The following is a 12705-nucleotide window of genomic DNA, read 5'->3' on the forward strand; positions in this document are numbered from 1 at the left end:
AAGCCCAGTAATACTTTAACCTGTTCGATAGTTTACATCACCACATACATTTAGTTGTTTATAATTAACAACTCAGTGCTAACACAAATCACCAAAAGACACCAAACTTCACACACAAGCCCAGTAATACTTTAACCTGTTCGATAGTTTACATCACCACATAAATGTAGTTGTTTATAATTAACTACTCAGTGCTAACACAAATCACCAAAAGACACCAAACTTCACACACAAGCCCAGTAATACTTTAACCTGTTCTACAGTTTACACCACCACATACATTTAGTTGTTTATAATTTACTACTCAGTGTTAACACAAATCACCAAAAGACACCAAACTTCACACACAAGCCCAGTAATGAATTAACTAATAAAATCAGTGTTAGAGCACAAGACACAAATAACTAAGCTAATATTATAAAATAAATTTTAAGTACGTCAATTATAATTCTCACATCACACATTCAGCACAACACATGAACATGCAAGTAGTTACATAGTTGATGTTTTGTAACAATCTGGTCAAACAGTATATAGTTAAAATTGATTTTTTTTGGAATAGAAACACTACATGTAATATTCTATCTTAAATAAAATTTTAAAAAGCCTACTGTTTGTAAAGCAGAATATTTACATTTTTAAATGATAATCTAGAATACATAATTATGTTTAATCTTATATTTATTTAGAATTTTTTTGTACTTTAAATCATTGCTGTACTGCTTGCATTACCTTGTAAAATCCACACTAGTAGTTCTGTTTTACAGTTTGTATTACATTGTAGAATCCACACTAGTAGTTCTGTTGTATGTTTGTATTACCTTGTAGAATCCACACTAGTTGTTCTGTTTTACAGTTTATATTACCTTGTAGAATCCACACTAGTAGTTCTGCTGTACTGTTTGTAGTACCTTGTAGAATCCACACTAGTAGTTCTGCTGTACTGCTTGCATTACCTTGTAGAATCCACACTAGTAGTTCTGATGTACTGCTTGCATTACCTTGTAGAATCCACACTAGTAGTTCTGCTGTACTGTTTGTAGTACCTTGTAGAATCCACACTAGTAGTTCTGATGTACTGCTTGCATTACCTTGTAAAATCCACACTAGTAGTTCTGATGTACTGCTTGCATTACCTTGTAGAATCCACACTAGTAGTTCTGCTGTACTGCTTGCATTACCTTGTAGAATCCATACTAGTAGTTCTGATGTACTGCTTGCATTACCTTGTAAAATCCACACTAGTAGTTCTGCTGTACTGCTTGCATTACCTTGTAGAATCCACACTAGTAGTTCTGCTGTACTGCTTGCATTACCTTGTAGAATCCACACTAGTAGTTCTGCTGTATTGTTTGTAGTACCTTGTAGAATCCACATTAGTAGTTCTGCTGTACTGTTTGTATTACCTTGTAGAATCCACACCGGTAGTTCTGTTTTACTGGTTTGTATTACATTGTACAATCCACACTAGTAGTTCTGTTTTACTGTTTGTATTACATTGTAGAATCCACACTAGTAGTTCTGTTTTACTGTTTGTATGACTGTGAAGAATCTATATTAATGGATCTTCTGTTTCTCTCTATGTTTTAATATATAATTCTTTTTTCTGCTTTTTAGATCTCAGTACTTCTTTTATAAACTTAATATTCTATTTGTAACCTAGGATTTTAAATTACTTCTTTAATACCATTTTATAAAAAAGGCAAAATTATATTCCTACTCTTAGATCTTGTTCTTTTTCTTGATAATATGGACTCTTCTATTTTAGCCTTCCCTCCAGACTCCAGTAACCCAGGTCATGTTTCCTCATCTACATCTTTTTTTGAGGATACAACTACACTGGTGTCTATGGTTTCTTCTGTTGTGGTGCTTATTGCTGGAGTTGTCGCTGTGGTATGCCTTGTGATGTACAAGCGTAGACGAAACAACAACAACCGCCATCACTATAGACCCACTAGAACTCAAGCTACAGGTTTGTCCATTTTTGTATCTATTATCAATGCAATACAATAATTCTAAAAATAGCTATTTTAAAATGAGTTAAATGTATATACTTCTGTACAGGTTGTATTGAATAACTATACAACAAAACTACATATTTATAAGATTTCAGGGAGAATATTAAAATATTAAAATTTATTTTAGATGTATTACAGCATAGATTCAATTTGAACACACCAAAATGCAAAGAAGCAAGTCTTTCTTATTGAAAGTCATTTCTAGAAACTGTGGCAGTAATATATCCAATCAAAAACACCTTAGGTGTGAAAAAAAGGTGCAGCCTAGTTTCCATGGCATTACAATAAAGGAATTTATTAACACTGTTTTAGAGAGGAAACACCACCACCATATCTTTTAGAGAATCTGGTTGGTTCTGTAAAGTATAGCACTGTGCAAAAAAAAAAAAAATGGAAGAAATACAATCATAATTGGAGATTTTATGTCTCATGCATTTCTTAATGGATTACCATGAAATTTGGTAAGTAAAATAAAAGTCCAGTAGAGTACATCCACTGAAAATGTTTGATAGTTTGGTTTACCACAGTCCGAGCTAAAGAAAGTGGAAAATTGCTAAACTATCACTCCTGTTAGTAACACACTGTGTGTCCTGCAGGTTGTTCTGGCCACACGACATACTACAGTGTGTTTTGATATTATAGTAAAATAATATGAAGGAATGAAAAGTAAGCCTAAGATGAACTGCAACTCTATAAGAGATTCTTTACTAAAGTATCAAAATTTACAAACAGTGCTAACATTATTACTATGAGCTTCAAATCAGAAATAGTTATTAAAAAGACTCCAGAACTTGATGTAATTAAAGTCATATTATTTTCTCTTCTTTGTTATCAATTACAGCTTTAATTTAGCTAGTTTTATATAAAAGTCTAAAAAGGAGTATGTAATTCATAAAATCAAAACCAAAGACAAATATTCACTAAGCCTCATTCAGCAGTTGTACGTCTTCATTCCTCTTGGGAGACTTAAGTTAGGGCTAAATCCATATACTTAAACTAACAATGTGATATAATGTTCTTAACTGTAAATATATAAATGTATATATGAAACATTACAAACAATATTGTTAATGAAGCTAGTTTCAATAAAGAATGGAACATAACTTTACATACAAGACACACACACACAGAAACTAGTTTTTTTAATTGATGTGCTGTCCCTAGAAAAGCATAACACCAATATTCACCAAACTTATATGATGCTTCCTAACAATGACTAGTGAACACTAAAAATCCATTAGCTGCCCCCTGCTGTGTACGTTTAGATTAGCATAACATCTGATATACATGACTACAACGTGCATCACTGTTTGGGTACAGAATCAATAGCGAGACAGTGCAGATAGCACAACTAAAACTAATGTATGTAAAAATATCAGATTATATCAATACCAAAATTAGGCTCAGTAAAAATTCTAATCCTGTATATTAAAACAGTAAAATTTAATGCAATAAAAAAAACATCACTAAATATACTAGATGTAATATCTATAAGCAAATTTTCTAGTTATGTAGTCACATATTCCCTAACAGTAGTAGGAAAAAAGTTAAGCCTTACTAACCAGCTGAAATGTATAAGTGATAATGAGATATGTAAATAATCAAAGTAATAAAATGACTTACCCAATGTAGTATCAACAATGTTAAATATAATAACTGAAAATATAAATGGATATTAAGGTTTGAGGATGGATCATGAAAGACTTGTTGAAGTTTGGGTAAGATCACCGAGAATCGGTGGCATACTGAGTAAGACTAAGGCTCATTAAAATGTTTTTTGTTATTCTTGACATCAAATATTAGTATATCATCAGAAATATCATGCCTACAGAAATCCCTTGGTTTTCAGTGTTAGATTGATTAAAATACACTGACATCTTATACTTGATAGGAAATTTAGCAATATTGTGAACACCTGAATTTTGATGGGTTTTTTTTTGGAGGGGGGTGCCAAATTATGTTTTGACCCCAGGTGCCAGGCACCCTCAATACGCCACTGCTGAGAATTTTAAACACTTTTGAAAATAATGTATTTTCATCTCTCTTAGTATAACACGTGTAGAATCACACTTCTGAATGGCTATGTAATATCAGGAACAAAGTTTTTCAGATTTTAAAAAAGTCACAAAACTATATGAAAAACTTCAAAGAAAGTTAACAGAAAAAGCAATCTAAAGGTAAAGACTGACTGAAAACATATCACAAATTTACCTATCATTTCTATAAACAAGATTTTAAAAACTTGTTTTCATTATCTTAAGCTACAAATTCTGATCATGTGCTGAATAAAATATATTTTTCCTGCAAGTATCTTCATCAAGAAGTGATGTGGCAACCACTACAGCCCTGATGTCTCACACAGAAAAAAAGTCCCAACGTTCTGAAGCAAGTCGTCAGAGTCACAGCCGTGAGCTCCCATCATATTTTTCTTCTCCTGTCAGAAAAGTCACTCCTTCAAACAATGTTGCTCAAGCCAAGCAACTGAACAACTCTCCCTCAACGAGTCATTGTAAGATTTGTGTTTTGAATATCCTTTTCACTGTTTATATGAAGCCTTTCAGTGTGTGTATTAATGATTCAGTTGTCATAAATATTAGTCCTATTGATAGTCATATAATAACTGTTAATTTCAATAATCTTAAATCAAATTTAGCTAAATTTTTTCATAAGCCAACTTGAGAAGCTGACTGTTTAATGGATAGTAATAAATAATCAAATAAACATATACTTTTATGTGCAGCAAGGTTACTTCACTGAACATTCAATATTGGTATTTCAAAAACGTTTTCATTTAGGGAACTTACTTTTGCCCAAACATTTTCTTTTCAATTCCTTTTAACAATCTGATTTTTTAGCATCAAAATCATTCTTGTTAATAAAGCAATCAGAGGAACTTACCTATATACTTCACTATAGTGGTTTCAGTGTACCAAAACAACACGATTTCCTTATATCAAGATTTATGTAAATATTGCAAACATCTTACATTTAAGTTGTATCTTGTACTATTCTATGGTCAATGTAATAAACAGTTCATTGTTTGTTGAATTTTGCACAAATCTACTCAAAGGCTATCTGCAGTAACTATCCCTAATTTAGAATTCAGACTAGAGAGAGGGTACCACCCACCACCAACTCTTGGGCTACTCTTTTTACCAATAAAATTTGTGACAAACTGTCACATTATAATGCAATATGGCTGAAAAGGCATGCATGTTTGTGAGTCGAGTGCCCTAATCACCAGACCATGCCAGGCCTTAAACATTTTATACCAACAATATTAAGCCTATTAAAATTAATAAAATTAGAAATTATAATTCATATCCTGTGCAGCAGATAATACTGATTTAAATGTAATTTCCTCTTTTATTGATATCAGTGTTATGACACATATTATCATCAAAAACCACAGGACAAACTTAATAATGTTTTGGTGATTAAGATAAGTACAGAACTGAAGAAAAGAAAGTCAATCAATGTATGTTTCACAAATATTTCATTTATTAAGAACAAAGTCATATATATGAAATATATGCAAAATGTACAATTGTCTTTGTTTTCCTCAATTCAGTAACTATGGAATTTCACAAAGTACCAATGATTTTAAGTAGTAATTATATTAAGATATGTATTTCATCTGAGAATACAGTTGCCGAGAAGTGTTTTAAGAAACACAAAAGACTGAATGAGGTAGGATCCATGATTAAGGCAATTATTATGCCTGAGAATAGAAATGCAGAGAAGAGTAATAAAAGAGTGTTGTTAGCTTGCTCTTATGTAACAAAATCCATAGTCTAGCTAACTAAGACTGTCGTTTATAGAAGTTTGCTAACCCTAACCCAGTTACTGTAGATAAATATAAGATTTGGTTTGGGTTTTATTTCATCAAGATATGATTTGGGTTTCATATATTTTGGGTAATTATGTTTTAGGATGTTATTTACTTCAGCTAATTATGGATTTGGGTTTTGTAACCTAAATTGATGTATTAGGTAATTAAATCCCAACCAAGATACAGTTAAATAAATCTGAGTGCTAGATCTGTCTTTAACCAGAGTATAAATTCTGTGTCTAAACAATACATAAAGCAAGAAATAATAAAAATCTAGGCACTTGTGTACATTTTTCTTTGCACCAAATATTATATCACATAACAGAAAAGAGACAATTCGGATATGAAAATTTAAGTAAGACTGTAATAATTAGGGGTTATTATCAGACATCTCTTTCAGAAAGTTCCTTCTTGATATAACGTTTCTTGTTACCATCTTTAAATGCATGTCTTATGATTTAGTTATTTAAGACTGTAATAATTAGGGGTTATTATCAGACATCTCTCTCAGAAAGTTCCTTCTTGATATAACGTTTCTTGTTACCATCTTTAAATGCATGTCTTATGATTTAGTTATTTATAAGAAGTATTATCCTACCAATTTTTAATAATGCAACATGATTCCAATAAAAAAAATAATGTCCATAAATTGAAGGCAAGCCAGCAATAAGAGCTTAAAGACTTTCTTTGTTTATTTATTAATAAATAATTACTCTGTACTCCCACAGTAATACAGATGTAATGGGTAAAAAAATTTTGAATTTCAGTGAGTGTGATAATGTAACAAATAAGATAATGCTACATATGTATCAACAGTGTCTAGTGAAAGATGACATATACAAGATAATGTAACAAGTAAGATAATACCATACATGTATCAACAGTGTCTAGTGAAAGATGACATATACAAGATAATGTAACAAGTAAGATAATACCATACATGTATCAACAGTGTCTAGTGAAGGATTACATGTACAAGATAATGTAACAAATAAGATAAAGCTACATACGTATCAACAGTGTCTAGTGAAAGATTACACGTACAAGATAATGTAACAAGTAAGATAATACCACACACGTATCAACAGTGTCTAGTGAAGGATTACATGTACAAGATAATGTAACAACTAAGATAATACCACACACGTATCAACAGTGTCTAGTGAAGGATTACATGTACAAGATAATGTAATATTATCTTATTGCCACACACGTATCAACAGTGTCTAGTGAAGGATTACATGTACAAGATAATGTAAAGTGAAGGATTACATGTACAAGATAATGTAACAAATAAGATAATACCACACATGAATCAACAGTGTCTAGTGAAGAATTACATGTACAAGATAATGTAACAACTAAGATAATACCATACATGTATCAACAGTGTCTAGTGAAGGATAACATGTACAAGATATTGTAAAAACTAAGATAATACCACACACGTATCAACAGTGTCTAGTGAAGGATTACATGTACAAGATAAAGTAACAAATAAGATAATGCTACATATGTATCAACAGTGTTTAGTGAAAGATGACATTTACAAGATAATGTAACAAATAAGATAATACCATACATGTATCAACAGTCTCTAGTGAAGTATAACATGTACAAAATAATGTAAAAAGTAAGGCAAAGAAAGAATTAAAAATTTATTATAAGTTTTATAAAAAATAAATAAATGAAAAGAGTAATATTGAGTAAACATTTCAGAAAAGTGACATTACATGTAATAAAAAGTATGAAGTAACAGTACACTTAAAACTGTTATGTTATATGGTTTCACATTTGATTTTTGTGTGTTATCTACATATATATATTAAAAAAATAAACAAGTCACTTTAATATAGAATTTACTGTAGTTTTCCAATCTATATTAATAACAGTTTAGTTGCAAAGTCCAACACATGACAGCTAATTAGTTAATTAGCATCTGCAGGTTTTCAGCCTAATTAATTGGCATTATAAAACAGTTTATTATAAAAGGTCAAATTTAGTATTTATGTATCTCCTACATTTAATTTTTTGTTATACCTACAGAAAAATGTTGAACATTTACTATATTAAATTCATTTAATGTGTTTGTGTTAGGTATTTGTTGACAATGTTGCTGTATTCTTGTTACAGATTTTGAAGATGAAATAGCTCCCTATGCAACTTTTAGGCTTCCTGAAGAAGGGGTACATAACGAAGAAACAGAAGAATTTAAAACATTTAGTGTAAAACATGGTGAACCCCCATATCTAACAAAGGTACTCACAACAATGACCTTTTTTCCATGTCTACAGCTGTATGTAGTAAAAAACTTCACAATGACAAGTTGTAAATCAAAATCCTTTCTTTCCTCTATACACTGCATAAATTATAGTAAACTGCAAACTTAAATCCACTACTAAAGCAGGGTTCTTATAAATAGCTATCCATGTATATGTTATAATTATAAAAACAATTTGATGCATGATTTCTTTCAGTTGAGAAAGTCAAAAACAGTGAGCAAAAAAATTACAAAAATTTTATGAGAAGGGAATGATTCAAAATAGAGTGGAATTACGGCAAGATACACTCTACCAGTAACTCATAAGTCTCAGCCTTTTAAGAATTTTTAGTATACACGATTTGTTTCTTAATTGTTAAATAATATTGGTTAACATTTGATGAAGATTCATCTCAGTGCATCAAATGAAGAATAGTTACAATCATCATACTGAAATCTAGCAAGTCAGCATTAAAAAACAATAGATGTAAAATGTATGATAAAAATTATACTAGACTGCAGGTACACAAAAGTGTATACAAATAATTTTAGATAAGTTCTGGTGTTGAGTGAAAGACATCCTGTGCAGTAACTTGTTGCAATAAAAGATAGGTCCAAAATGCTATTTTTTTTCACAATTCTGACTAGAATTGATAAATTAAAAGAAATATAAGAAAAAAAAACATTTTCAGTGTAGAGTTACTTGTATCCCAAGTATTAAGAGAAAAGTTACATTCTGTGTTTTCTAGAGTTAATCAAACATATTGTAAACTGTATAAGGTTAAATTCCCCAAATCTATCTTGCATAAGTAAACTCTGTAACCTGTAATTAATTTTTTTGAACTTTCATGTTCATCACATCTAAATTATCTAGTATAGAAACACTTTCATAAAAGAAATTGGCACTTTTGTCTACAAGTCTGTAATCTGTACCATCAACCTTTATACAGTGCATGCTGTATATCAAGCCATACTGCCTATGCTTAACATATGCTGTGGATCAAAACGGTTTGTGTCAATTTATTATATAAACACAATTCTTCATAAAGTTCTCTCATGTTTAAATTTTAAAAACTTGTTTGTGTGAAATACCTTGATACTAAAGGAACAATAGTCAATCATGCAATACATTTTTTAACATGACTGTATTTTGATTGATTTTAGTGACATCTTACAATTTGAATTAAACATCACTCAATGTTTTTAATCTATCAGTAGGATGTTTAGTGTTCCCATAAGAAGCCAATAAGCAACAGTTTCAGATTGGTGCATCAAAAACGACATTGTGAGGGAGCATGAAACGGCCAAATCAATTTACTTAAGACCCAAATAAGCAGCTGATAAGCTTCTGTTTCTCACTTCTAACTAGATGTGAGGACTCAGTAGTTGATTATGAGTATATTCTAATTGTATATGTTATTAGGACTCAGAGTATTAACTGCAGACAGCCATATTTCTAACTATTTTAAACATTCCTTAGAAAGAAATGATTGTTACATTCAGGTCAGGTTAGATTTGGTGTAGATCTATTCTTCAGTACATAGTAGGCCTAACATTTATGGATAAACTAGACCCTACCAAGGAGTGTATATACTTAAACAGATCGTCCAAATAAACAAGATCTATACCACAGCTTATCAATGTGGCAGAGTTGAAGAAATAATGAAATTAATCAGGAAGAGTTTAAGACACATACCATGTACAAGCTTCTTAATGAAAAAAATTTGTTATTTTGGAAAAGTAGCCTTATGGAGGACTGTAAGTGTTGTGATTTTACTCATTTATTCAATATATTTAAGGAATAAAACATAAAATACTAAACATTTTTTTGCGTATAGGTGACAGGTCTCTCTTGAAAAGTTAGGTTAACCCTATGTGCATGGGTGGGCTCTAAATGTGCAAGCCATAATCTTTTACAGAGTGCCATTCAACATGATATTATGTATTTGATGTCAGGGTTATCAACTATTCGTTTTACTCTACAATACTGATACAGTACGCTTTGTGGTAGAGGAAAGTAAAATGCAGATATAATATACCGAAAAACGAGTGTAAATATGCATTTCAGAAGTTCTAGAGGTTAACCAAATGCAAATTTTATGATATACAAAAGTAGTTTGATTTTTCATGTGAACATCACCTTGCACTCAGACTTGCCAGAGTCTGAGTTAGACTGATGTTGTAAATTCACAGACTCGTTTTGAGGGCAATTACTTTTGTAACTCATCTGCTTTTTGTGTACAACAGACTTGTAAATTTTACTAAAATCTTGCCACATTTCATATAGATACACCTAACAATTTCTTGCTTGAAAAAAAACACTACATCAGAATTATGGTCAATATTCCTTCTCCTACATGGCTCAGTCTGATCCATCAAGCCCATGTACATTCAGTTAATGCAGGAGCAGTATGGCAAAAAAGGTACACAGCATTTCAATCGTCATTGCACTTTTTACTAAGACATCAGCAAAATAATAATAAACTTGAATTACTGGTATTGAACCTTTAGCATCGACCTGATTATTGGCACATAATTTGATACATTTTATCATACCTGCAAAATTATTAGTATGCAAAAGATATAACTGACATACTTCTGCCTACATCCCTGCATAACTGTAAATCTAAACTGTTTAACGTTATCCTACAATTTTTATATGGGGTTTTCAGTTGATACTCAAACACGTGCCTGACGAGCAACTACTTAGAGCATTCACATTTGTGAATTAAAAATAACATTTAAACACAGAATGTATTCATTACTTTTATCTAACACAAAAGTGGGACAAATTATGTGATGTTTAACCCTTTAAATTAACTGTTTAGCATCTAACTTAAGCTTCACTTTCAAAATATTTAAAGACATGGCCCAGTTTCCTTAAAAGTGCAAAATGCATTATCGGGCCGTATGATCTGATAATCGTACTTCTTGGGCCTTGCATTTACGGAGGCCATCTTAGTATTTTTTTCAACTGACTTTCTTATGATTAACTTTAAAACGCATAGATTTATACTTATTTTCTTTATGTAGGCAAGTCTTGACCCTCCAAGTAAAACTGGGAAAGGAGGTGATGAGTTTTATAGCCATAGCCAATGTACAGGTAATCAGAATCTGTAAATATTTGATTATTAATACTATGGTTCTTACCAAATGGAAAGTGATTTGTTAAAGAAATTTAACTATTGGTAGTTGAACAAAAGGCTTCAGTCATAGTACTTGTAAAATTAATAGTTACTTGACAGAGAAACGGTATTTGTTAAGGACAATATTTTCCTGATTTATAACTTTCACCAAATCACTTGTCGTACAGATGTTGAATTTTTGTTTATAGCACGAAACATAAATAATTATGCACTTGGAATGACTTTAGTATATGAATTGGTAAAGAAAACAGAAAAAAAATAAAAAATAGTACTTAAACAGTTGATGACTCTCATTTATGTTTGTTATCAAACAAGACAGCTTCAGTTTTTAACGACTGAATAGTTGATACAAAATAACGTATCATTTGGTGAAACATGTATCTAGAAAAGGAGCCAATTACAACTATTTATTATATAAATAGTAATAAAATTAATCTCTTGTTCATGACTTTGTTACTTAACACCTAAATAGTATATAATTATTCAGTACTACTATCAAATTCTGTGGTGGCTCAAATTTTAACAAGTTATTATTATTCATCTGCTCTACGTACTTCAGCACCACCACAATCGAGTCTGTGTTAGTCTTTCTCAAGTGATTTTTACACAAATGGTCATTAGTTTCTTCTAAGATTTCTTTTAGAGATCCATCAAATCTGTACTCAGATATTTTCTATCCTACCTGTTATTTCTAATTAACATTTGCATTACCATTAGTATAAAAATCCTCAAAGATTTTATCCTAGACACAAAATGTTTCCTAGAAAGGTCTTCAGTTCTTTACTCCATACTATATAAATATCTGATGGTTTGTAGTACAACAAGCCATGTCCTTTAACTGTAAGGTAAACCTTAATCCTATATCACAACAATTTTGATTTTGACATCCTCATTATCATAGTTTTTTTCTGTGTGTTTTGATATGGTTCCCATGGTTTGTTGTCTTATATCTTGAATTGTCTTCTTGTAATAAAGTTCTTTGCATAAATAAACTTTTTCTTAAAAGCTTCTAAGAGCAAATATCATCTTTTATGATCTTTGTTCAATTGCTAAACAGACAACTACAACTTATTACAAGCTGTTGCTTTATTATAGCATCACATACAACATTATCCTACATATTTCAACAACAGACTTATCTCAGTGTCCATTTTCATCCTGACATCTCTTACCTCAATCCTATGAAACTAGTGTAACCCAATCACACTTGTTGATCAAAGTGTATATTGAACTGGACATCGCTTGAACTTAGACTTAAAAATTAAACAATTTTCGTAATACTAAGTTTATTTATTATATCTGCTATTGTGTGGCTATGTAATGTGAAGAAGTGAATAGTGGCCAATGTCACTTTTTCTTCACTACACCAATCCAGTGTATAGGTTTTTCTCATAGTGATTACAAAGTACGTTCACACCAACAGTATGTTTGATATTTTTCACTATGATA

The 12705-nt window shown here is 30.8% G+C and overlaps 1 protein-coding gene across 1 annotated transcript in view; it reads left to right on the top strand.

The window, feature by feature from the left end:
* Positions 1-12705, top strand: part of LOC106469940 (Down syndrome cell adhesion molecule homolog) — a gene marked incomplete at its 5' end in the record, with an annotated part of 73914 nt that overhangs the window by 34032 nt on the left and 27177 nt on the right. Inside the window, 4 exons of the mRNA XM_022398514.1 lie at positions 1769-1972; positions 4327-4527; positions 7984-8108; positions 11144-11213. Coding sequence (XP_022254222.1) covers positions 1769-1972; positions 4327-4527; positions 7984-8108; positions 11144-11213 — 600 coding nt within the window. The remainder of the gene's footprint in view (positions 1-1768; positions 1973-4326; positions 4528-7983; positions 8109-11143; positions 11214-12705) is intronic.

This window comes from Limulus polyphemus, unplaced genomic scaffold, assembly GCF_000517525.1.
Source record: "Limulus polyphemus unplaced genomic scaffold, Limulus_polyphemus-2.1.2 Scaffold3733, whole genome shotgun sequence".
Taxonomy (NCBI): Eukaryota; Metazoa; Arthropoda; class Merostomata; order Xiphosura; family Limulidae; genus Limulus; species Limulus polyphemus.